The sequence below is a fragment of the Enoplosus armatus genome, chromosome 2, assembly GCF_043641665.1.
Source record: "Enoplosus armatus isolate fEnoArm2 chromosome 2, fEnoArm2.hap1, whole genome shotgun sequence".
Classification (NCBI taxonomy): domain Eukaryota; kingdom Metazoa; phylum Chordata; class Actinopteri; order Centrarchiformes; family Enoplosidae; genus Enoplosus; species Enoplosus armatus.
The window spans coordinates 26,515,923-26,543,247 of record NC_092181.1 but is presented as its reverse complement, the minus strand read 5'-3'; the positions used below and the strand labels follow the sequence as shown (position 1 = coordinate 26,543,247).

At 42.5% G+C, this 27,325-nt stretch overlaps 3 protein-coding genes across 7 annotated transcripts; 1 reads left to right on the top strand and 2 right to left on the bottom strand.

The window, feature by feature from the left end:
* Positions 1 to 276: 276 nt before the first annotated feature.
* Positions 277 to 4,533, bottom strand: ptp4a1 (protein tyrosine phosphatase 4A1). Of its 5 annotated transcripts, none has more exons than XM_070918372.1 (5): positions 4,405 to 4,533; positions 4,083 to 4,175; positions 3,253 to 3,383; positions 2,432 to 2,506; positions 277 to 1,485 (listed from the first exon to the last, which is right to left on the bottom strand). In XM_070918372.1, the coding sequence occupies exons 1-5, from the start codon at positions 4,507 to 4,509 to the stop codon at positions 1,368 to 1,370; spliced, it is 522 nt and encodes a 173-aa protein (XP_070774473.1). In that variant the 5' UTR covers positions 4,510 to 4,533; the 3' UTR covers positions 277 to 1,367. The 5 variants fall into 5 exon arrangements, with proteins under 5 accessions (XP_070774473.1, XP_070774482.1, XP_070774490.1 ...); XM_070918381.1 differs by having other exon boundaries at positions 277 to 1,481; XM_070918389.1 differs by having other exon boundaries at positions 3,253 to 3,344.
* A 7,240-nt stretch (positions 4,534 to 11,773) lies between these two features.
* On the top strand, positions 11,774 to 16,259 carry lgsn (lengsin, lens protein with glutamine synthetase domain). The gene is made up of 4 exons (XM_070913295.1): positions 11,774 to 11,797; positions 12,009 to 12,702; positions 13,535 to 13,701; positions 15,066 to 16,259. Exons 1-4 carry the CDS (start codon positions 11,774 to 11,776, stop codon positions 16,257 to 16,259), a joined length of 2,079 nt encoding a protein of 692 aa, XP_070769396.1.
* Positions 16,260 to 16,470: 211 nt separating this feature from the next.
* LOC139298339 (protein FAM83B-like) lies at positions 16,471 to 27,267 on the bottom strand. The gene is made up of 4 exons (XM_070921129.1): positions 26,830 to 27,267; positions 23,453 to 23,617; positions 20,504 to 20,628; positions 16,471 to 20,063 (listed from the first exon to the last, which is right to left on the bottom strand). Exons 1-4 carry the CDS (start codon positions 27,265 to 27,267, stop codon positions 17,930 to 17,932), a joined length of 2,862 nt encoding a protein of 953 aa, XP_070777230.1. The 3' UTR covers positions 16,471 to 17,929.
* Positions 27,268 to 27,325: the final 58 nt, after the last annotated feature.

Sequence of the window (27,325 nt, the reverse complement as noted above, 5' to 3'; positions counted from 1 at the left end):
TGGATCACTTTCCAGCAGGATGTCAGGTGGCCGACGTTTGAAGAGGTTTTCTCAACATTTCTAGGATCATGTGACTGAAGGACACAATGCAGAGGGAGGGGTCATGTGGACGGAGCTGAATACTGGTGATTCATAATATCAACCCGTTTTGTTTTATAAAATCATTACTTTTAAGATCTTTTGGTCAAACTACTTTACAAAAACACTTTCCCCACAACCATAATAATAATAATAATAATTCATAAGCACTGAAAAAACCACCACTGACTATTTTCTTTGTTGTTTTTCAGTGTATCATTTAATGTACTCTCACAAGTTGGTGAACAGGTACAACTTTGTCGCTCACGGTACTAAATCACACATCCATTGATAGTATAAATAGCCAACCTAATAATAATAGTACACATTTTTTCAAATACATAAAATCATCAAGTATCCAAGTCTTAAGTTACGGACATCAAATAAAAAGGCATACAAAATATCGCAGACGTTGGAAGTCCAGTTTGAAGCAAAAAAAGAAAACAAAAACTGAAAACAAAATATCACATTTTGGACATGGCAGTTAATTAGTAAACAGAAGGTTTGATAGAGAAAAGAAACAAATACGAGTTCCTAGACTTTCAATTGACAAATATTGCAACAATTAAGCATTTTATATTAAAAAATAGTTACTGAAAGGGCATAAGTGAGTGTAAGACTTCCTGCACGAGACAAAGGCAACGATTTCTTTTTTTTTGTTGTTGTTGTTGTTGTTGTTCCGAGTAGAAAAATGAAACACCTTTTCCCAAATGCCAGCGGGAGTCGACTCCCGCCTCGGTTGCCTTTGTTCCACTTCGATTGTAAGGCATTTATGGATGAACCATCTGATTTGAAGGAAGGCATACCTCTTTCTAGTCTTGAAATGAAACCCTAAAATTGAACGGGGTACGTAATCCTCACGTGAAATTAAAAATGTCTGTCTTATTTTATTTATTTATTTTTTTTTTTTAGCACATTCTCAATGTAACCGTACTGGCCAATCAAAATCTTTGGGATGCGTTTGCAGAAAACAATTAATCCAACATCTTACAATGATACACGACTCAGCGCTGCCCTATCCAATTTTTTTTTTTTCCGGGCACATGACGAGAAAACACGGTGATTCCGGTTCACACAACTCGTTTTTCTTTTTTTCTTTTTTTTTTTGACACTTGATTTTGAACCTGGAGCGGGAAAAGGGACAGTTAAATTACCGAGCATGGTTTTCCAAAGTAAAATACTTCAACACAATGACTAAGAAAACAAGCCTGCCAGGTAATAAGCTAGCGAGGTCGAACCGAACTCTTCTGTTGTGGGGTGGGGGGGTTGGCGTGGCTCAGGGTTTGGCTCTACTGGATGCAGCAGTTATTGCGATGGCCGTTGGAATCTTTGAAGCGCAGGCGCATCTTTGGACGATATTTCTCCAGGTAGAACAGCTGCTTGCTGTTGAACGCTCCTCGACGCTTCCTGGAAGAAACAGCGGGACGTGAGTTCACCTCAGATCTTCATCATTGTCTCTAAAACATCAGCTGGCCGAGACCACAAAGTCATTTCACATCTATGCATTTACCCTTCGACATCTCCAGGAACACTAGAACACTTAGGGAAATTTGCAACTTCGTGGTAATGTTGAATTTTCATGATTTGATTGACCAATGTGATAAAAGTGCTGCAGACATTTCTGTATGTTTATTTTGTCCACTTCTCAGTTGCTTTTCCAGCATATTATTATCAAAATATCTAATTACTTATATTATTATAACAGATTTGATCTGTATCGTTCTCCCTTTATTATAATATGCAGCCATTTAAAACTAAATGGCCAAAAATTGTTTATTATTTCAAAGCGAGCGTGTGGGACCTAAAAACACTTCAAACAATGACACATCACATACTTTAAGCACTCCATCCACTCCTCCCACTGAATCACTCTCATCTCCCCATCGGATATTTCAGCTATTTACAGTTATGACTCATCGCTCGCTGCTTTATGACCCACACAAACGTTGACTTTCTATGAGAAGCGCGTCTCTCTGGTCAAACACACTGCCCGTTTGAAGGAGCGCGGGGGTCTCCATCACAGAGTTTGTCCACCAGAGAGCGCTGACAACGGTTACATGTGCAGCTCAGAACATATCCTGGTCCCAACAACCAAATATGACCACATTTAAGTGTGTTCACGTTTAGTTAAAGAATATTTGGTATATTACCGCAGTTTGATTCCAGCCAATAACCTCTCTCTCTACACCGTCTTATCCAACAAATACAATATTTACAGATATTATCAGAGTTTTTAAATGATTCAGTGTGTATCTGCCTCACAAATCCACTTTCAGTCAGGCGTTACTTATAATGCTGTTTGTTTATTTATAATGCTGTGATATGGAGAATCACCAGGAGGCTGTGGACTTACTGTCGAATGAACTGGACAGCATCTTCGTATTTCATCCCACATTCGATCAACGCGAGCGCGACCAGAACAGGAGCTCTGCGGGGGAAGGAAGTGAGACATTAGGGAGTGGACGCTCAGCCTTTTCTGAATCTCAGACCAGTTTAAAGAAGACAGGTCCTGTTCGACGGGTTGTCTGAACTAAACAAACACACATGTGGGACAAAATGGTTGTGATTTCATGAGTCGTGTACGGCAACGTAAACAAAATGTGTTCATGTGACCGCTTCGCATTTTTGAAATGTGTCATCACTGAATAAAAGAAATCTATACCAATATCTCTGATTATCACCATCTAATTGTATATATACACACATTAAAATGAAACAGTATTGACGTTTGTGTTAAAGTAATGGCTTCTAATGACTTTTTTCATACTTGCACAATGCTGAAAGCTTCTGTGTCTAGTGCTAAAACTGTTCTTTTTAATTAATGATTAATCATTTAGTCTACTAAATATCATTAAGACAGACATTAATGTTTTCGCCGGACCACAAATCCATAAACCAAAATATATTCAATTCACAATGACACAAAACAGAGAAAAGCAGCAAATTCTCACATTTGAGAAGCAGGAAAGAGAATGTTTGACATTTTAAAATAATAAATGATTGTTGTTTTCTCTCAATCAACTACAAAATAATACTTTCTGCACTAACTTTTCCTGCATCAGAGAACGTACAAACAGAAGGAAGTGTCAGATTTATTTGCCACATCCCGACCACCAGAAATCACGTGTAAGACATAATCCCGTATGATAAGAACATAAGACTTTAATCTCTCACCTTCCCAACCCTGCCACACAGTGGACCGCGATGCAGCAGCCGGGCTCCTCCCTGAACTTCAGCTTCAGCAGGTTCAGCCAATCGTCCACGATCTGGTTGGAGGGAGGAGCTCCATCGTCAAACGGCCAATCCTGGTAAAGAAGAAGGGGAAGGGGGAAATGATGTCATCGGTCCAGTTTCTCAGAAACCAAAACAAAGGAAGTAAGAGGGCTGAACCAGCTGCTGGGAAACAAAAATGTTGTTGTAGGGAGGGGACGGTCAGTATCAGTGACTTCATCTTATTGGTGATTACACATGAAGGTTTTTTAAAATGACCTACTTAATGTAATTAGTGATATAATGTAAAATACTTAAGACACAAAATCTTTGGTTTGTGTGTTGCAGACTCTCTTCAAAGCCAAAAAGCTGCTGGCTGACATAATTGATTAATTGCTTCTGTTTAGATAATAAATTCATAGTTATAGTTATAAAGAAAACAGTTGTTGGTTCCAGCTACTCAATGTGAGGATTAGCTTTTATATGACTGTAAATTGAATATCTTTGGGTTTTAAATGTGCATGGAACAAAAAAAAAGCAGTCTGAACATGTCAATTTGGATCATTTTTCATAATTTTCTGACATCTTATAGATGAATCCACTCGTTTATATCTGCTTCACTTCCCAATCCATCTTTAAACAGTGGATGGTTTTGATGTGTATAGAAAGAACTGATCATCTTAACTTTTATGATTGGGCTGCTTGTTGTTTTTAGCGCTAAAACAAGCAAAAAACGACATTCAGTTTGGTTTGATGCATCGACAGTCATGAAGGAGTCGGAGGCTTGAACTCACCAGAACTTGGATTCCCTCTTTCACCACCAGGGTGGCATCATACGTGGCCTCACAAACTCTCACGACGGTGGTCACTCCATACTTCTTCAGCTCCTGTAAAAATAGGTCACATGATTTATTAGAAGGAAAAAAACAACTCGTGGAGTGGAACAGGAAAGCTATCTCAAACATAATGTCAGTACACAAACAATAAAACTTGATTTAAAGTCTCATGTGTGTCCTCTTGTGTTTCATTATCTTCCATTACGGTTGTCACTTTCAAAATATTCCCACGCACATTATGTTTGTCGAATCTGACTGAATAAATGACACTGAGGCTCACCTCGATGAACTTGTTCAGGGTGGCGTTGGTGGGATTGTGGGTAATCAGGAACCTCATGTTTTTGTAGGTGATCTCCACAGGGGCCGGTCTGTTCATGCGAGCCATTGTGACAACGTAAAAAAATAACAGAAGCCAAAAGTCTTCCACAGAGTAAAAACACTAATGTAAACACTTAGTTAAACTCGGAGGGAATGTCAAACAAAAACGTCCAACGAGCTTCCAGAAACCCAGAAACTGAAATCCTCCAGTCTTCTTCGAGGTTGGCAAGGCTAAACAAAAACGAAGGCTGCGACGGGAAAATGGGGAAATTTGGAGAGTTAGCGGCCGAAAAAGGGCGGACAATCAGAGAAATAACTCAAAACCCTCTCCTCTGGAAAAACAAAAGAAAAGGAAGGAGAAAAACAAGGCTGGTTCCACCTTGATTCAGGCCAGGCGGAAGCCGACGAGGGCAGTGTGCAGCGGGTGAAGTTACCCCATCCAGGCCGAGTTGTCGCTGGTTCTGGGAGGCGTCCCGGTCCTGCCAACTTTCCGGGGTCCCTCCTGTGGCTCAAGTGCGTCGGATCGATGGCGAGTTTGGCTGTTCACTCGTCTGCATAGGCAGCGTGCTGAGCCTGGCAGTAGTCCCCACTGCCCTTCAGAAACTCCATAAATGTGTGACCCAGAACACCACAGAACTGCTGCAGGACACAGAGGGGGACAAGGAGGAAGAGGAGGCTTTTATGAGATCTTTATTTTACAACAAGTTCAAGAACACACTAATAGTGAGTATGAATACTAAGCTCTCACGCTGAATTACTTGACTGACAGAATTACAATGATCTTAATATTCAAGTCAGGGCTGCAACTGACGATTATTTTCATTAACCTGATTCATTTCTTAATTAATTGTTTGGTCTAAAGACGTCGGCAAATCGTGAAAAATGAAATTCAAAAGTTCCCAAAGTCCATGGTGACATTTTCAAATATCTTATTTTGTCCGACCAACAGCTCAAAACCCAAAGACATTAAATTTACTATGATGGATGAGTAAGAAAACCAGAAATGGTTCACATTTGTGATTTGTTTGGCGTTTTTGCTACATTTTCTTTTACCGATTAACTTTGTCAATCACCTAATTGGTGCAGCTTCAATTCAATTAAAGTTTGAAAGTCAATTATCAAACAAAAACACTAAATATGTCCTTGTTACAGCTTTAGAAATGTGAGGTTATGACTGCTACACCAGCATGTTAGACTCTCAGAACTTGTGACGGACATTTGTCATTATTTATGACATTTTACGCAACGAAACAACAGACTCAACATTAACCACAATCATTTAGCTGCTGCCCAACTCATGTTGCTGACGTTGGAGAAACTCAACAGCAGGAGAAAAATAAATGCGTTGAGATTTCTGTATTGTCACACAGTTGCATCATACACACCGCAGAGACTCCTTTCTGCACACTTATGAGCAACATCACTGTAACTCAATATCGGCCCAGATTCTGAATCCTATTCCTCCTTCAAACTCCTGCCGATTCCTTCCAGAGCTGCTATTTTACATTAATGTTAATATCTCACAAGAAGAGATCAACCACAGAAGAAGCAGAGACCAAACACAGAGCAGACTTCAGCGCAAGTCACTCCTGCTTTCGTGCACGGCCATCACACAACCCTCCCAGGAATAAGACATAATAATAATAATAATAATAATAATAATAATAAGCTCTCTTTGCTTATATTTTTCTTTATGTTTACACCTATTACACTGAAACAGGTGGTTTCCACTTTTAGAACAATTTTCTGAACAATTAAAAATGTGACATCACACAAAGCTACACATTTAAACTCCTGTGTGTGTGGTATTGAACCAGTAAAGCAAGGCACTACCCACTTATCCCCCTTAGCCAGGGTGTGGGGTTTGAGTCCCATACTGAACTGGTGTAGATTTAAAAAAAAAAAAAAAAAAAAAAAAAGGAGCCTCCAAGAAAACACGAGATATAAAGCATCACAGCAGGGCCAGTGATGAAGATCTCCATGTGAGCATGTTATATAAAGTCACACTGCAGTGCTGTGTAACATCCTACCTAATGGCTGCTGGTGCACAATAGGAAGGATGTGTCATTTGTGACATCTAGGTCATATCAGTGAAAGCTGAGCTCACCATGAGGCCTTCAGCTGGCCTTTAAAACACACACACACACACACACTGTTATTATCATCAGCATCGTCATAAATCTGACTCACAAATGGTTTCACTGCCATTTAGTTCCTAATGTTTTTGCCCTTTACACCCTTAAGAAGGGTGTAATACCTGAAGGACCCACTTACTGGGAATGTTTCTGTCCGGTTTATGCTCCAAATACTAAAACCTAAGCTGTTCAAGTATGCTTTGTTAATCCGGTATTTTCCGGCTGAAAAACTGCATTTGGTAGAAAACGTTGCATAGTGAAGAAAAGGGAGATGAAGCGAGTGAGAGGGAGGTGATATTTAAAGAAGACAGGAGCGGAGATGTAAACAGATGATGCGTTATTGTGCGTTACGTTACAAGGTTGTAAAGTGTCCTTTGTGTGAGGATCGACCGGGCGCCATCATATAGCGTTAGAGGCCTATAGGCAGCGTCAGGAGCCGAGAGACGGCCGAGCTACACGCCGCTCTCAGGCCGCAAACACGACGCCTCGTTAGAGCAGCAGGCGGGCGGTGCGTGAGGGAAACCGCAAAGAAAATGTCATTTACACCGTCGAGCCGTTTCACAGAAAAATGCGTCGATTTTATCCGACAGAAACTTCCGAGTGACTCGCGAGGAACCGGCCCCGCGCTGCTGCGCATCCAACAGCCGCTTCCTCACCGCGACGAACAGGCGCACAAAGCGTCCATTAACGTTAACGGTTCAATAACCGGGACGAGCGCCCAGTTCGGTCAATCCACGTTACAGCTAACGGAGAGGTTTGATGCTGAGCGCCAGAGTCGCCGGGAGATGTTCACACCGGGTTCGCGACGAGCAGGCCGTGATTTCACCGAAGAAACGTGAAGGCCAGCTGGTAACGATAACGTACTGATTTACAACACAAACCGACAGGAATGAAAACGGAAAACAAAATGGCAGCCGCAAAAGACAGGTTACTTACTGGGATATGCTTACTCATTGAAGATTGTAGCTTAATCATACAGCCGGTCCCCAGAAAAAGGTAAAAATGTAAAACGGCTCTCCACCATACAGTCCGGTGCTGTTTCTCCGAGCGGAGCCGAAGTCTCCTGGTCCGCTGCGACGACCCTGTCAGCCCGGGAAGAAAGACGAGCCCCACTTCCTGTCACACCTTTCAAAATAAAACACACCCCACTCTGTGGCAGTGCTACAGCTCCCTTTGCAAACATTAGTTTGTTGTTTCTCGCTTCTCCAGTGTGATGATCTGTAGGTTTGCTCAGTTTTATTTAATTGCAAATTGAATGTCTTTGGGGTTTGTACAACATGGGCATTTGTCCCTGTTTTCTAAAACTTAATTGACTAAACTATAACGCAAACCAAATAATAATATATAATATAATATAATAATAATAATTGGCAGATTAATCAACAGTCAGAATAATAGCATTAATTGCATGTTGTAGCTACCATTAAGGAGAGGGGGACTGGGGATTAAAAATACAATTTTGAATTCAGTAACACTGGCAAATGGGGAAATAAAGGATAAACTTTAAGCTTTTCTTTTCTTTTCTTTCTTGTTCTACTCGGTGCACAATTTATTTAAACTTTTGCACACAGACACGTGTTTTTGAAGGTATGTAGAAGTATAAATTATAATCCCATGAAGTCTTTTGGTTTCGTAAATTACCAGAAGATGTCTGGTTACATTTTGGTGCTTGATGCATAGTGTTGTCTTGTAATCCCACATAGGAAATAAGAATGAATTAAGTAGTTACAACAGGGCTGTAGCCAGGATTTTAGAAATACTGAGTTCATGACTCCCAGTTCCCCCAACGCACCCCTTACCCCCCCACAGAAAAGCCTGACCAGACACAAAAACAGTCACCAATTTCCTATTGTTATTTGCAATTTTCATATTTAATTATTCCGTTAATTATAAGATTATAGTTTCTGGGAATTTGTGAATGAATTCCCTGTATGAGGATCTAAATGTTTATACACACTGCCATTCAAACTAATGGAGAAACAAAGACTCCTTTATTTGTTATCGGCCTAAAAGTAGTCAAATAGAAACATATAGGGCATAAAAATACCGGAAACAGCCTTTAAAATACCAATAATGTGTGAGTTTTTAATTGTTGAATTCAAGTCCCTCCAGGCTGCTTATGACATGATGAAGAACAAGATGATGAAGAGGAAGAACTTGGGACTGTTATGAATGAGTGACTGTGTAGTCCACCATCAATATTAGGCCAATATGGTCCTAAACATACTGCTGCATGAGATGTAAAATAATTATATGTTGATTAATTATAAGTGTCAACCCTTCAATTATCAGACAAAAGATAAACTGTCTTGTTCTTAGATTGAACTTCACACCAGAGCCGGTCCGACCGTTTCCATCAGCCTGCAGGTTGTTCTCCAAAGAGGTGCACTGAAGTTCATACAGAGTTTTACCACCAACACGTGACAAAACTGGATCCACAGGGTTTTACCAAAACAACAACATGTTGACAGAGTTCAGTATTGTAGGTTGGACTCCTGCTCGAAAGCATTTACGTGGTCATGTTTGAGAAATAGTGAGAATGGAGAATATTTAATGTTTGTCGGATATCTGAGACTTTAATTCTTAACCATGATTTTACACTTTTAAAGCTGTCTTATATTAATGCTCATCTCACAACAATTGATATACTATATATTCGATATATTCAAATACGTTTAATTGTGTTTAATTTAAGAATTAAATTATTTTAAAGTATTTAGATTTTTTCTTAAATTCCCTGCAAGTCTTTGTGTTCTCATGAATGAAACAATAAAACCTTTGATGACGTTCCCTTTAAGCTGAATTTTGAAAAGGACTTCCGGTTCTTCCTGTGTTGCATTGTCTCTAGCTTGACGCAGCTCTTTAAACCCCACCCTGAAAATGTGAGGCGTCTTTCTGCTCAGACATCTCTCTGCCTCCATGCTGCACAGGTCAGGTGGTGCCCGCCGAGGCCTGACTGGAGCCACATGTGGACAGAGGCCCCCAGAAATCATCCAGGATTCATCCAGGATTATAGAGCACACACACACACACACACACACACAAATTAAATACAAATAAACATATCACTTCTTGTCATCCTTCGTGGTATCTAGCCATGCATGCATCCTGAGTAACATTTCTGTTGAGTTTTTAAAAAGTAATTTTTCAGTATAGATAGCATCTTAATTTATGGTATACTCAATTCTATATTACATATTTTATATATTTCAGGTTATAATAATGTTTTTGGACATATCAATTGAGACACTGTTGATGGATTTAAATTAAAATACTTGGCAGAAATTACTCTCCAATCGTCACATTGATCCACAAAAAAATAAATAAATGAAATAAAAAATGAAACTCTCTGCATTGCTAGAAACGTGCAATTTGAAGTTGGCGTGTTTGTGTGTCTTCGCAGCCTCTGATCACATGCAGGTCTATTATCATTAACCGGCACGTTAAAGTGGACGCAGAGGAGCTGATTTCTGAGGCGATTAAGTGCTAATTAAGTTCACTTTATCAGGCCGTTTGATGATTAATTCCCAAGTCATCAGAGTTGAGGTCGGAGTTGAGTCACAAGTCATTAGAACTGGAGATTCAGTCCAATGAGTACCTGATACACGCCTGTAATAGTGCAATGGAAATGCAGTAGCAGTACTTGGAGTATATTAGCAGGTAGAAGTCATCGTTTACTAAATAAATATAAGTATTTAACAAATTTCAAATAAAGCCTTAATCATTACCACTTTGTAATAAGATGTACTTCATGGTTCTAAGTTGTAACAAATGGCTTTATTAATGGTGATTAAATAATTCATTAACATTTTGCTAATTTATTAGCAATAAGCCATTAATAAAGTCACATTTTATTTTACAGGTCTGTAATTTTCTGTAGTGTTCCTGGAAAGAACGTTAACTGCTAGCATAACCTCAGCTATACATCCAGAAACGTGTCATTTTGTTTACAGTCAAGCACATATATGAAGAATAAAGTTTCCAGTAATATGTAGATAATAAATACTAATAATAGTATGATAATAATACTTATTCATGGTTTCTTTTTCAGGAACGCACTTCTAAGGAAATTACTAGGACATGTAAAACAAAGCGTTAACCAATCACCTTTTGTCAGATGTCAAGTCCAGGTTTGATTGATTGTTTTAATAGACGAGTTCTTTATTAAATATTTGTAACTATTATAAAACAAAGGTCAGAGGTCAGGAAGTCGCTGATGGAGGGTTTCTTACTTCAATCCATCAAAGAGCTGGACGAAAAAACAGCAAAATGTTTTTCTTAACTCAACAAGGCTAAAATATCCCTCACTAATTCTTTATTATGATTCTATAGAGTATTAATACATTATATATTGACCATTAAAAATAAAGTGAGAGTATCACCACAAGGCCCATCCCAGAGCTTTCAGCTGTGTTACATGCTCTTCATCAGCAGTTTGCTTAGTTGTTTTGATATTTTAGATTTCTTTAAGGACTTCTGATCTATGTTGGCTTAAAGTTTGAGATTAAAAATCTACTGATGAAGATCGTGTGATACGATAGAAATCTCCAGAACAGCCACTAAATGGACCTTCTGGTGAGATTGCTTTTGTCAAACAACATTTTATTACATGCGTCTTATTAGAAAGTGGTACAATTATTCTTTGATGGTAATAAACTGCATTAACTGGAGGATGTAAGAACTGAAATTAAGCAGAAAAATGAAACTTTGGTTTGAGCTGATTTAGATGTTCTGCTTCCTCCTTTAAGAAAACACGCTGTTGGTGGGAGAGTGATTTCACTCGGACAGCAGCTCTTTAATGCACGGACCGTCACTAACCGCAGCCATTGTCTGGTCCTCATAGTCGTGTGTTTTCATCTCTCTGGAATAAATACTTTTGCTCCCATATCTTTCTGGAAGCACAAACAGAGCTGCTGAGCTCTGCAGTTTCACTTTGCAATGACACAAAAGCAGCTCTGAATTGTCCTCACGGGCAGCCAATGAGCTCAAAGCAGCAGTGGGTTCAGTGTCCACCGGCGGCCGGACGGTGCCAGTTTCCAGCCGGACTCCCGTGGGTGTAGGGGGGCAAAAAGAATTTTCTAATCCGTCACCATTGTACCAATTGTCTATAAAAATTAATGTGCGAGTGAAGCTCTGCCTTCACATGAGGGCTATCAAATTCCAAATCACAGTTCATGAAAGAGTGCAAACAAAGACATGAATGACTCTGAAGATTTCAAGGTAACAACTCCACATCTACCTGTTTCATTTGAATTTTGTTTCAGCACAAACGTGTGGATGGATACAGCAGCTTTGGCTTCAAATATATCATTTCTATTTCACTTTGTTGACTAGATCGGATCTTGATTCCTTGCACTCTTTGGTAACTCTTGTCATATAAACACGACCACCTCTTACCGTACTTGTGATAGACCCACTGTGTGTTTTCCAGGAGGGTCAGAGTAGAAGCAAAGACCAAATAGATGGCACAGGGATGAGTCTGGGCAACAGGAAGGGAGTGAGGGTGACTGGGAAATATGCGCCTCCGGTGGACTGGAGCAGTGGAGGAGGAGGTCCATCCATCGTCCATTCTCCCACCAGCACCCCTTTACCTCCAGACACCCCCGCTGTGATCTCCATCGGCCCTCTGCCTCACAGGCCCCCGGAGCGAGTCGATGATCCCAGGGTGGACGAACCTGCCGTCGGAGAGGACTGGACCACAGAGGCGGTGTCTCAATCCAGGGTGCCCTACGGTGAGATGGGCGTCCCCCGGCAGACCATGGAGGAGCTGAAGACCATCCTGAGGGACAGTCCTCTGCTCAGCATCCGGGGGAGAGATGATGGGAAGCCAGGGAGTCCTTATACGTACCTCCACGGAAGCAGCAGTGGTGGAGGTAATGGTGGAAAGCCCGACGGACGGCAGGATGATGGAAACCCCAACAGGGCGTTCAGCACCTTCAAACCCAACTCTGACCCTTCCAGAAAGGGCCCCAGGTCCAGAGAGAGCGCATCTATTCAGCCGCCTTCCGGCATGGATTCATCCAGCTCATTCAGGTCCGATGACAACACAAATAGGCAGCCTGGAGTTAACACACACACAAATGCAAGCGGTGGCTCCTGGGGAGAGACTGGAGCTTCAAACACAGGTTGGTGGAATTTTGGTTAAAGGACAAGTTTATTCTCGATTTGAAATCAAGAAATATCAAAATTGAGCTTCAGATCTTTGAGGACAAACCAACCAAAAGGGTGCTCACTCGAGTCCTGTCTCTAATCTTGAAAGTCTTGTTTTAAAACCTCGGCCTTGTCTCATTCTAGTTCCTGTTTTAACTTTGACTTGACGGATATTTACTTCTTTAACCTGGAAAATTAGCAATTATTTATTTGTGGTCTTTCAACTTGTATGAAATTATTGGTCAGTCAGTAGAATTCATTCGGTATTGATCTCCAGCAGAAGGATCAACGTCTCTTTTGAAATTCCTTAATCATCAATTTTACATTTGGAACAATGGTCTATTGCCTATTTTGAGGTTGTCTTTCAATGGGATTCGATTTTCTCTGCTCTCAGCATTATAGCCCAATCAATATTGGATTTTTGAGGCTGATATTGATATTTGGGAGTTTTAAAAAAAATCCAAAAACAATATATCAGCTGATAATGTTCTGGTGATACTTTCTAAATGTAAATGTAAACTAGTTTGGGATTTCTATACTGCAGTTTCTTATTATCGGTAGACATATACACAGATACCGACATATCTGCATTAAGCTAATATCAGCCGGGCAGATTTAGTGGTCTAGCTCTACTCAGTGTCGGCTTCAAACAAAGAGAACTGGTTTGGGGTTTTGGCTTGACTACAGTGGTCTCGACACCGCTGGGTTTTAGAAGTAGTAATGGAACGGGATACTCGGTGTTTGAAAGCAAACTCTCCGATGGCTGTCCAGTGTTTTTTTGCAGATATTTCAAACTCTTTTCCACAGATAACGAAAACGAGACTGTCGAGATCTTTGGGAATCAGAGGTTCATTTCAGCCATGGAGCAGATCAAGCAGCAGGTCGCCAGAGAAAACATCAACTTTGTCCGCTTTGAGGCCACCGACCTCCACGGGGTGTCCAGGTCCAAGACGGTGCCTGTCCGCTTCTTCCATGTAATCACTTCAACTTTCTATCTATTCGTTTCATTCCTCCCAAGAATTCTTTATTGCAGGATCACAGACGTGAGGTGAATGTGATGCCGGGGGATTTGTCGACCCAAGGGAAATATGCTTATTTGCTTTCTTTTCGAGAGTTAGAGGATTGTTCTCTCATCGTTCTCTTATCTGTGTCACAAGTGTGAAGCTGAAGCAGGAAAGTGATTAAACAGCTTAGCTTAAAGACTGGAGGCAGGAGGAAACAGCTAGCCTGGCTACATCCAATTTCAAAAACACGCCTATACCAACATCTCTCACTAATTAACAGATTATATCTCTTTTGGTTAACCTGTACACAAGACTCAGAGTCTGCAGCCATGCTAGCAGCTCTTTGAGACTGTACTTAGGCTCAGTGGTGCTTTGATATAAATGCTAACGTCAGCATGCTAACATGCTCACAATGACATTGCTAACATGCTGATGCCAAGCAGGTGTATTTGTACTGTTTATCTCACTGAGCTTGTTAGAATGCTCATAATTGCTAATTAGCTAGCTAGCACTAAACAGAAACTACAGCTGAGGCAGATTGTTTTGCAGATATTTGGTCACAAACCAAAATATTAGACAAGCTAAATTTCTGACCAGATGGTGGCACTAGATGAGAAGTTAAGTCATTACAATTCATCCTGATGGGGACATCAATGTGTGTATCAAATGTTATGGCAATCCATCTAATGGTTGTTCAGACATTTCAATTAAAAGGACAAATGTGAACCTCATAGTGGCATAGAGGTCACTATGTCAGGGAATCACCAATCCTCTGGGGACCACAAATATAAGTTTCCTAGCAGTTCATCAAACAGTTGTTAAGATATTTTTGCCTGGACCAATGTGATGGACTGACTGACTGACATTGCCATCCCCTGAGCTATGCTACTAGCATGGCTAAAAATGACAATTTGTGGTTTTACAGGGAGTTTAGTGCCAGGCGCAGTGACTTTGTGGAGTCTGAAGTACTGAGCGGATGGTTTAAACTTGTTTCAAGAAATAGTAACAACACGTAACTCCATCTAAAACCACAAATTGTCCTTTTTACATGACTGTGTGTATAAATTAAGCAAATATCATATAATGTGTTTATTAGTGAGCTTTAGAGATGTTAGTAAGAGTTTTTTTCAACTTTGGACATTGCCAAGCTAGCTGTTTCCGCCTGCTTCCGGTCTTTATGCTAAGCTAGGGCAATCACCTCTCAGTTCTACCACATACTTAAGGCACAACCACATCAGAGTGGTACCGATCTTCTCATCTAACTCTCAAACAGAAAGCGAGTATATGTCCCAAAATGTTGAACTATTACTTCAATGTAAACGTTGCATCCACAGGAGAAAGCGGTATATGGGATACCGATGCCGAGAAGCTACTTGGAGCTCACCCTGAGCCCAAAGAGCAACGAAGTGGACCACGCCAGCACCGCCAACTTCAGCAGTGATATCCTTCTGATCCCTGATCTTTCGACCTTCAGGGTCTTACCCTGGGCCGAGCAGACAGCCCGGGTCATCTGCGACCCCTGCACGGTGACAGGAAGCCCCCTTCGCACTTCACCTCGCCTCATCGCCAAGCAGCTCCTCGGCCAGCTCCAAACCCTGGGATTCTCCTTGCACTCGTCCTTCACCTATGAATGCTGCGTCCTCGGAGCGCCGGACCGGATCGGACCGAAGACGCTCCTGTTCCCGGCCACCACCCTGCTCAGCAACCATGACCTGCCTTTCTTCCAGCAGCTGGTGGACAGCATGTACTGCATGGGTGCAGACATAGACAGCATCTCCTCTGCGAGCGGCCCGGGCCAGATGGAGATCAACCTGAGGCCAGAGTTTGGGATTGCGGCCGCAGACAGCGCCTTCACCTTCCGCACCGGCATCAAAGAGATGGCTCGTAAACACAGCTACATTGCCAGCTTCTTCACCGACGATGGCCTGTACAATGCTGGGGTGCTCTCTCACAGCTTGTGGGATGCAAACGGGCGACGTAGCCTCTTCCACAGCGGGGAGAAGGCGGGCGAGCTTTCTGAGATCGGCAGGAAATGGCTGGCCGGGCTCCTCACCCACTCCGCTGCCCTGAGCTGCCTGATGTCGCCCGGCCTGGGCTGCCGGAGCCACATCGCCAAGACGATCAAAGACCCCAAACGAGTGCTGTGCGCCACCTGTGGCTGCAATGATAACAGCAGCTCCTTCAACATCAAGTGTCACGGCGGCAGGGAGACGCACATTGACAACAAGCTGGGCTCAGCCATGGCCAATCCTTACGTTGTGCTGGCTGCTACGGTTGCTGCCGGACTGGACGGCATCAGACGAAACCTGAACGTCGAGAGTAGTCTGGGCAAAGCCCCCAGTCAGCAGAAGGAGTTTGCCATTCCCGTGAAGCTCGACGAGGCCCTGGAGGCGTTGGGGGAGGATCACGTCATCCGCAGCACCCTCGGAGAGCCGTTTGTTCAATATTTCATCGCCATGAAAAAGTTTGAGATTGAGACCCAAGAACTGGATGACGAGAGGAACAAGTGCCTGGAGTATTTCATCTAGAAATCCTTGTCGTTTTATAATATGAGAAACATACTTCCTTCTGCCACACAAATAAAAGCTTGAAAAACAACAGCTTGAATAGAAAAGCTTTTTTTTTATATTATTATTATCATACAGATTGTAGATAATTTTTCTGAGTTATTTCAAAATAAAGGTATAAGTACACCCTCAATGTGCAAAGCAGTGTTGTGCAATTTTATTGTTGTATGTATATTGTTTTTTATTACTTTCAAGAACAATACTGTTGCGAACATAGAAGTTTATAAGTACCACATCATTAACCAATTTAATGAAAACAAGGAAGTGGCCTGCACACTGGGTACGTATGCCACAGAAGAAAGCTAAAAATTGCTGTAACCCTAATGCTAAAAAATCAAATCTTTATCTTTAACCTCGTCAGTATTTTGGTTTTCTGGTGTGTAATGAACATTATGACCTGTTGGGGCCGCTGGTGTGGCTGCTGACTTTAGATCTTCCTGTAGTCTTGAGAGAGGTTACTTAAATATGATCTCAGTATCAGAGTGTTTCAGCTGAACCGTCCATCTCTTTACAAAAAAAAGGACACACGTGAAATCCTTAATGTGATTTCAAAGCACAAGTGACTTTGGGAAACAATTGCTTATATTTACAGCGTTGATGCAACAAATCCGCATTTTCACGTGACTCTTCACAACAGACGATGACAGAAAAGGTGTCAGTATTTACAAAAAAACATTTGGAAACAATCTCACCTCAAGGCGTAATTAGTTGCTGTTGTGGGGCTTTCGATCAAATCCCACGATCTTCCTCAGTAGATGACATTTGCCCGGTCACATGACAATTGGACTTCTGCTGCGACACCAATACGTACAATGGAGGTGGATGGAACTTATGCTAGTACTGCTACCTGCATTGACATTTGCATTTTCAAGTAACAGACTTCTCCGTGATCAGTTTTCAGAGGAGCTATTTCTTCAGAAAAAAAAGGAGATCCAATGAAACCTTTTCACAGTAAAGTCATTAAGAAGTCACATGTACTTCATTAGTCCCACTGAACTCTTGGTTTCAAAGCATTCCCCTTTACTCGACGTGGTTGTTTTGTTTTATTTAACATTTGGATTTCTCTTTATTACAGCCATTCATGCTTCAAACATGAATATCTTCCATGAGCATGAGGACAGCTGAGCCATGAATGTCACAATCATCAGAGGACAACACAGAGAACCGCATTAGAAAAAAAACATATTTTACAAATTAGACAAAGCAGAAGTACATTAAAGGATAACGCTGGCGATATTATATATATATTTTTTTGTTATTGTCAACAAATTCCATGAAAAGACCCAAACCAACAATATGTTAGTCATATCAATATAAAGGCATATCAATTAGCCATTTAAAAAACAAAGGCTCAGTGATTTCCAGCAGCTGCTCACTGTAGTTTTTGTCAAACGTTACTCAAACTGGAGGAAATAGTGCATTGGTTGGGGACTATTTTCAGCGATGGATTAATCCACATTTGGTGCTCTAGTGAGTATTTGGGGCTGCAGGATGAAGTCATTGTCAATGTTGGTCTTTTTTAGTAGCATACACCTGATGCATCACATCTTGTGTTTTGGCACCCGTGGTAAATATCTTCCCTGATAAGATCTTGGACCGTTCCTGAGCGCCGCAGCCTTCTTCTGTTCCTACTATTTGTTCTTGCTTATTAGACTTCCTACCCGTTGCATGAATCGTCCCAGTTTGTTGTCAGTGCCACTTTGTGCCTGATACGCTGGATGGTCATGCCTGCTCAGGGAAGAGCCTCTGTCTTTCTCTGAGGGGTGCATGCTCGCCGCCTTCATTGATTTATCCCGAGGAATACTGTCAGCGCTAAGCAAATATTCGAATCGACTGTAGACTTTCTGTCTTTGATAGACAGCCCCTCCCTCGTCGTTCAGAGTGCTCCCCGAGCCTCGGTCCTGCTCTGCTGCAATGTTCGTCTTTCTTTTGCTTGAACGATGTGGAGATAATCTTGGGAATGGAGATTTTGGCTTGTCTGTCTCTGTTGGACCGCTGAGAGGCTTGGAGACGCTCGGCGACTGACCTTTCTTTGTTGACTGCTCTGCTGCGGATGCCTGTGAATGGTCGGCTTTGAGTGGTTGGTTCGATCCTGAGGAATTCTTTGATCTCAGTGAGGCCTTTCTTTGGAGTGACTTCTCTTCCTTTTTGGATGCCTTCTTTTCGTCGGAAGTGAGCATCGAATATACTTTCATTCTCAAGGAATCCTTCCTTTGAAGGGTTGGTTCCTCGCGCTGTGTTTGCCTTTTTTCCGCGTGACTACTCTTGGCTTCCACAGCATGCTGAGATCCTGTAGAAGTGTTCACAGGCTTTGGGACAGTTTGTTCCTCATTGGATATCGATTTCTTTCTTTCTCTTGGAGCAGCTGAGCCTGAGCTGTTGGACACCTTACCTATAGAACCGTGGCTTCCTCTGGCTTTATCCTGACGCTGTGATTCTGCAGGTAAGCTTGATTTCACAGAGTTCTCCTTTGGAACAGCTTTCCCGTCTTTGAGAATCTCCTCATTTCCGTCTTTGAGTGCAGCAGCGTCCGAGCTGTTGACACGTGTATTTGAACCCTCTTTCTCTTCAGGGATTTCACTCAAAGACTCCATTGCTCTTGGGTGCTGGATACTGAGACCGCCTGGCTGCAAATGAGAGAGCTTGAGCGATGGATCGAGTTTCATATCTATATCAGCCGCTGAGGTTGTCCTGGAAAGAGGTTCATGCCAGTCGTATGTCTGCGTTGTCTTTCGATCTGGAACCATTTTGACATCGTAGTGAGAGGCAGAGCGGTGGCCATCAGTGAGAATTTGCTCTCTTCTGTCGCCTTCCTGATTTGGCTCACTGTCTTTGTGGTTGGCCGCTTCCAGGCTGCAGCCGTTTTGTGTGTTTGGCTCTAATTCTGCCACACTCTGCCTCATGTCCAGACCTCTTAATGAAGACATCAGTTTCTGTCTTTCCAGAGTCGGATACACAGACCTCAAGGAGTCTTGGCTCTGCCTGAGATTGGCATATTCCTGCAGACTGAGCCTCTTTTGCCTCATTTCTTCCATCCTGGTCTTAATGTCCCTCGACCTGCTGTGAAGCAGCTGCTCGTTTAAGCCCGTGTGACTACTATATGGAGATCCCACTGGGGATATCATATCACACGATGCATCTAGAGGAAAATCGCTGTTGTTAAGGTATGTGTCCATCTTCCACCTGTGGAGTGATGTTTCAGAGTTGAACGGTATCAGACTCTGGTCCGCTCCATAGCGAGTCCGGTGCCTAAGGTGCTGCCTGGACAACCTGTTTGTTAGCAGCAAGTCGCCACCCCCCCTCAGGTTAGATCCAGTTCTCTCAGGAGCAACAGGGACTCCGATGTCCTTGGTCCCCATCCTCAGCCGAGTCATGGAGTTTAACTTCTGCAGTTCTCCGCCATAACTATGTCCCCGCACCAGATTCCCCATGTCAGCACAGTGAGACTGATGCAGCATCTCCTGTACGCTCAGGCCCCTGGTCAACATGGCGGCATTGTTGAACCTGTCATCCTGAGCACTTCTCATGCCCTGCATCACTCTGGATCTCATTTGAAGCTGATGGAGGGAAAGCTTGCTGGAGTTTGGGCTCTGCAGGGCCCCAATGTCTCTCAGGTACTGGACGGTTGTCCTCTCCCTGGACTGAACAACGGGAACTGTGGAGCGAGCGTACAGTCTTCGAAACTCCTCGTCATACGAGCCAACCAGCTGACCTGTGATCACCAGGACCATGCTGAGGTTGATCTTCTCAAACGTCCATGTGTAGCTGAAAAATAAAAAAACAAAAAAACAGCTCAGTTGTTTTTATTTTTTCCCCATTCTGCCTCTCTATCGCTCCCTCCAGCCACATCCCCACTTCCCCAGGCCCCCGCATCTCTATTAAGCTTTATTGCCATTCTCCACCTGTCCACCAGATGTCCTCGTACGTAACCCATCAATCCTCATCGCCTGACTCCCACGTCCACCTGCTCACCTGTCAGTGCATAGACCAGCCCCTTTCCCCCCCGTCAGTTGCCGGATCAAAAATGTTGCTTCATGCCTTTTCCTTCCCGCCAACATTAACCTGAACCTGCACCTGAACCTGCACCTGAACCCGAACCCGCCTCGTTCCTGTTAACCTGTGAATTTTGCATCATCATTTCTCCGATAGATCACTGAACTGTTCCCGTGTGGCTGGTTGTCAGAATAACGGTGGAACGGACTCACCTGTATGTTCCGTACATCACTGTTCGGCAGTCCACCAGAATAAACTTTTGCTCCAAATCTCCACAGAACTTCACCCCGGACCGACACTGATACTGCTGCCCCTGAACCGTCCGAACACGAATGTTCTGATGGAGACAAAAAGAGTCCGTTTAGAGCTTCCTCCACCGGGGAAGATCAAAAGAGGGTTAGGGTTAACTGAGTGGTGCTTTTCATGTCAGTACATTTACTTTTTTACTTAAACCAGCAGATTTTTGGCAACTTAAGAGGCAGCGGAAACAATGTTGTGTGAACACAACATTGACAGTTGATATAGTGAACTTGTTAGCAAACAGTTGCTTATTTACACATCCAGAGTCTCATACCACTGTCTTAAACTCCCTTCCTTTTTAGCTTTTTGGTTTTCGCTAACTCCTGAGGGAAATATTTTAAACTGCTAAATGCTCCATGTTCACTAGATGGTCGCAAACTTTGTCTGTCTGCCATTTCATGCTTGGAAGGTAACATAGAGTTGGTTTTCAGAGCTTTTACTCTGAAAACGATGCTATGAAAGTGGAAAGACAGAAACCGAAGATGCTGAAAAGCTCAGTAGAGCTGAGAGGAACAAGTAGTCATGCGATCCACTGCCGCTTGAACGAACATCGCACGCTAATGCATCAATCGGTCTGCACTTATAAACTGCCGTACAGTGCAATGATGATGTGACTGACCAAAACGTTCACTGTAGTGGCTGCCGCACAAGTAGAGTGTAGTAGTAGAAGTAAGACAAATAAAAATAAAAAAGGTAAGATAATCAAGTAAACCCTTCTTTGGGAGGACATCTTCAATCACATCACGAGCTTTTCAAAAGAAGAGCATTGCGTCAGAAACAGGAATGTGACACTGCCTGTTTGCATGTGCAGGTGATGTTTCAGCTGAATCACACAGAATGAATCCAGCTGCCGTATTGTTGGCTTGTGTTTATTTGGGTGTGCAACGCTTTAGAGAGATAATAGTGTCAATAAAGGTCCCGCCTGCAGTTGTTAGAGAGCAGTCAGCTTTCTATCGATTCGATTGTGGCATTTATTACTTGTTAAATTGTATGTAGAGCCGTCATTCTGTCCATCGATCCAACACTTAAGTCCTCATCTTGGATGGATTGGCATAAAATCTGGTGCAAGATCATGATCTCCTGATTTTTCATCTATCCCCACCAGCAGGCCAAACTCATCCCTGATGACTACTACTTCTTCTACAAGTCTGAACTTTCTGTTTTTAAGTAGCATTTCCATTTTAAATGAGACGCATTTTACTTTTCTAGATTTGATTTCATACGTCGGCTTTGTTTAAGCAAATTCTAAATAAAGTAATTCTGAATTAGGAGTTTTGTTTTACTTGTAGCTTTAACACAAACACACACACACACACACACACACAGAAAAGCACACACACTCTTTGTGATTCTCGACAAGATCAAACCTGTGCGTCAGTTTTCTGGTATTTTGATGTGGCTACTGGCTAAGCAATTTACACCGAGATCACAAAGCCGTCACTGTTGGCTCTGAGGCCTCGCTGTTTGGACTGTTGAAATATCGTCCTGATGCCGTTCAACAGGAAAATCCAGCCCCGCTAACAGATCTGTCCTGCGGCTGCTGCCGTCGTCTCGTTTCATAATGACAGGTAGAAACGCAGCAGGGGAATGCTGGTAAATGACAGCGTTTCCATGAGGGCGTGGAGCAAATGTCAGACTTAATCCACTAAATGCTCCTGCCAATAGAAGAAAGGTCATGCCACAGGCGAAGCTTCCACCGGCAGGAAACACAGGAAACATCGGTGGAATACAAATCTATAAAACATTCGGCTGAAGGAGCAGACAGACGTCAGAAAACGTCCACATCAGATCATATTTAACAAGTTACTGTGGTGTGTCGTTGTGTGTGAGGTACGTTCGGGCTTTGAACAGTTGATGTCTGCATCTGGCTGTCCGGACAAGAGGCCACACTTTTCCAACATCACGCACTCAGCAGCCATTTCTAAATCTTAAAATCCTCTTAAACGTTTCAGATTGAGCTCCAGATAAACGCACACAGACGAGAGGGAGTCGATAAAGGTCGCTCGTCTTCCTCAGCATGTTCTCACTTGGATGATTGAGGTAATTTAATAACTGGATTTAGGACACATTGTGTTGAAGGGATGAAATAACACCGAGGCGTTAAAGGCGCCCTGTGGACTTTCAAAAAGAACGTTTCTCACAAAAACACATTGTGTTCATCTTTGAGGTCTAACAAATGTGTGCAAATGCAATTTCTTCTTTTCATGTCTTCTTCTTCGCTGTTTTTGTTGGTGCATTATTGCATTCCTTACCCACTCATAAAAACACTGCACGGGTGCACGTTAAGAGCAGATTAAGGTATTTTTAAGCATTTCAAGTTTTTTTTTAAGGTGATACCACACCTGAGTGAGTTTGGTGTAGGATCAAAACTTCGTCTTGAAATAAACACACGTCTGCTGCCGCGCATGAAGACGAGAGACTCCGTGTGGACAAAGTGCCACTGCCAACAGAAAGCAGGTTGGCGTTGAGAGCGCTGGGTGGGGGCCATGATGGAGCAGATGCAGCATTTGTTTTAGGGCGATTGTGTCACTTTGCATCGTGCCTGTTTGTTTTGGCCTTCTGCAGCACGTTTCTTCATTTGCAGCATGTTTCTGTTGTTGATTTGTGTTTTTGAATTTGTGTATTTTAGTTCCCAACTGATGACGACAATTACTGGAAGGTGCCTTTTGTTTAGAGTTACATATTCAAGTTGTTCTTCTTCCGCAGGATAACATTTTCAAGAGTCATGTAGTCCAAATTAAATTTCTTGTGGTGTCGGCAACATGTAGTACATGTTTCTGAGTTTTTAGAAACACTTTAAATGGATTTTCTTCCAGCTTTAGGAAGACTGACAGTTTTTGACAGAGGTGTGTATTTCTCACCTTGAAGTCTTGGATGTCGACGCCCACCCTGTGCGACATGGAGAGGAAGCTCCTGAACTGGGAATCATCCAGGAGGATGTAGACGACCACTCCCCTCAACGTCGCGGTGATGATCTCTTTGAAAATGTCGACGTCAGTGAAGACGTCCATCGCTATGGCAATAATCTGGAGACATATCAAACATTTGGAAACACTCTGAATACAGAAAGAAAACATGTATTCAAAGAAAGACACATTTTAAAAACTAAAAAAGACTGAATGAACAGTGGTGGAAGAAGTATTCAGATCCTTTACTGTAGTAAAAGTATTAGTGAGTATCATCAGTATCAAAGTAAAATGTTCCCTGTCAGTGTTTCTATTCTATCTGATGTTTCTGGATTAATATTTCTGCTGCATTCATGTGTCCGTGTCATTTTCCTGCTGATCCGAGGAGGATTTAAATAGTTTATTAAGCTGAAGGAGGAGGAGGAGGAGGAGGATGCTCTCAACACATGAGGGAACTCTTCGTCCTTCAGTTCATCACAAACATCTGGAGATACATGGAGTATAGCAGAACCTCAAACTTGTGCAGTTCTTAAGAAAACCTGCTTCCACTTCTACAAACTAAAACATATACTTTAATCCTCTAAAACAGATCTTAAATTTCCTTTTGATTCCAAATATCAGGATTTAAGACATTTAAAGACTGAAAAACAATCTGATGCTGTGGAATCATCTCAGGAACTTCGATGCTCACCACGTTTTCACACTGAAGAGTTAAAGCAGCTTCTTTGGCCTGAAACCTTTATGAGGTAATTTATGAACAGGACACATCGCAGCATGTTGTACCAGATAGATGATCTGTAAATTAGGAGAGGAGTGGCTCTCTGAGGGAAGCAAAAGCACGACTGAAGCGTCTGGAAGCAAACACAGTTCGTGCTATTTGTCTTGATAATGATCGGACTGGATTTGACCTGTTTCAGGTGCAGCTACGTCAGTGCAGTCAGAGCATTTCATCAATCCTTTTCAGGTATCTGTAGCGTGAGGCCACTTCCCGCCCTCTGAGTTTCAGCTCCGCGGACAACGTGTGGAGCTGAACGTCGAGAACATTCAAGCTGAGACACGCCGGCCGGTTAACGTCATGTGTCTCAGAGTGAAACGTGACCTTCGTGCTAACCTTTTCCACTGAGAGCTCCTTTCACAGCTGTGACTGTGTGAAGCATGTAAACGTACATGTTACCTGTTTACATGTTGAGCTGTACATACCTCCTGCTGAGGAAAGATCTTTTGTCATGTATTCCTGTAAATGAGTAATGACTAACAATCCGCCTCAGGTGCAGTTTTTTCCTGCATGTCACTGTTGTAACTTTAGTAGCTGCTGGAGACACGTCTGCGTCCTCTGCTGCATCTTCTCCACAGAGACTCTGCTGCTGTTCATGGCCGCATTGTCGCAACTGATGAATATCTATATTCATTTGTCTCACTAGGACTTTTAAGAAGTGGTGGAGGAAGTATTCAGATCCTTTACTTCAGTACTAACGCCACACTGTAAAAAATATTCTGTTACAAAATGTTCAGTAAAAGTATGCAAGTATTAAAGTATTAAAAGCAGTGTGTGTTTTGTGTGTGCAAAAATCTTACTTTGTAAAGTAACTAAAGCTGTCAGATAAATGTAGTGCAGTTCAATATTTACCTCCGAGACGTGGTGAAGTAGCAAAATACAGATATACTAAAGTACCTCACATTTGTACTACAGTACAGTACTTGAGGTTTTATGTGACACATGTGAACAATTTGATTGCTGCACAGCCCTTTGGATTATGGATAAAGGTTTATATTATTATTATTTTTAGTTAGATGTCAACATTAAGGTGTTTACAGCATCATCAGTGAGTTTATTAATTATTATTAAAGCTATTTTCTAACTGCTGAATTATCATTTGCTAACAGAGCTAGCGTTAGCCATAGCTGTCTGAGGCTAATGTGCCGCTAACTGTTGGCTAACTTAATGACTGACCTGTCCTTTACTCCCGTGGACTCTGTGTATGTTGAGATCATCTTTCACTTGTTGATCTTTTGTTTCTCTGTGGGGGGGCAATGAAACTCACCTGACAGCTTCTCTGCACGTCTGTGCTCTTGTCCCTGAACTAATTCATTCTTTTCAATACCTCTGACCTCTTGTTTCTAGTATCCCATCAGTAAAATCTTCAAAGGCCAACTCCTGTCTTCAGCTTTTATAGGACGTGAGTTTAGCTGCGCAGCTGCAAGGACGTTATCTTTGTGTTACTGATGTGTTTTACCTGTTGCTACTGAATCACAATCGACTGGGTTTAATCTTGTGGTTCGGTTCGTTTTTACAGTTAAAACCCTCCAACAGAATCATCAACATCTAGTTGAACAAGAGATTATCATTTGATCACAACGAGCGAGGCGCTGCAGGAGACGAGGACGGAGTCAGATGAAGAGTATCTGTCATTTGTCTCTGCATGTTTTCTCCTTGTAAACTTTACTGCCTCAGAACAAACGCCAGATCACTGTTCTTTCCTTGAATTTATTAGTAAATAGTAAATCATTTGGAAATGAAAGACCGTTGTTACCATTTTATTTCTCATCATGATCATAAACTAGACTGGGTAGCAGCTTCAGCCCCGGAGACGTGGATTATTCTGCAGGAATGAAAACGTTTCACTGAATTGAATCTATTTTCAAACACACGGGCGGTGAATTCTTTTTGGTGAAGAATCACATCAGAATCAATTTTTGTGATTTGAAGAGAATGAATGACAAAAAAGTTTCCTCAGTCACAGTTGATGACTACATAAAGCAGAAAGCTGTCTCTGATAATGTTGAGTCACTGGTGGAAGAAGTACTCAGGTATTTTACTGAAAGTACTCCGTAACAAGTCCTGCAAAATCTAAAGTACATAAATATTAGCATCAAAGTATACTTAGTGCCAAAACTCCAAAGGTAAAAGTACTCATTATGCAGGACGGCTCATTTCAGAAAAACATATATTATATGACTGGATTATAATTATTGATGCATTCATGTGTTCATCAGTTGTATGTTGCAGCTGGTAACAGCGGAGCTCCTTTTAACTACTTGATGTACTGCTGGTAGCTTCATCTATAATAATACATCATCATGTATGTTTAAAGTAGCATAAAATGGAAATACTGTAAGTAAAGTACAAGTACCTCAAAGGGGCAGGGGCTTGGTCCAGCCCTGTTACGCACAGTACTCGTGCTGTGTATGCAGAGAAATATGCAGTGTGTGTATTTGTGTGTATTATATTCTGTGCTAAGCAACGCCTTCCATTGTGTGTGTGTGTGTGTGTGTGTGTGTTAAATGTGTGCATAAAGACATGAAGAGGACTCTGATCCACCCGAGGACCTCACCTGCCTCGCATCCTGTATCTGTCTGCGCACCACCTCTTTAATGGTGGGTGTGTTGTCTCTGGGCGGGTGGAACAGCAGGCTGATGCTGGTGTCCGTGTCCTCCAGCGAGACCTCCGGCCAGCCCAGCTCCAGGTCGGGCACCTCCTCGTCCGACTCGGTTGGGAAGTACGTGGAGGGGCTGAGCTCGTCTGTGACCCGTCTCCCCTCCGACTCGTCCTCCACAGCCGGTAACTCTGCATTCTCCAAGATGAACAGGATCTCCTCCTCCGACAGGAAGTGGCTGATCTGCTCGGCCCGGAGGAACTCCTCGTAGGCCTCCTTGCCTCCGCACAGGAGGGCGTAAATGGCCAGCCGGTAGGATTCTTTGTAATGCGGCTGGATGTAAACCGGATCGTCGTCTTCTTTCAGCGAAGACAGGCAGGACAGACTGGACTCCATGGATGCCAGATCCCCTCTGAGTCTCTATACTCAACAGGCTCAACACCTTCAGTGTGAC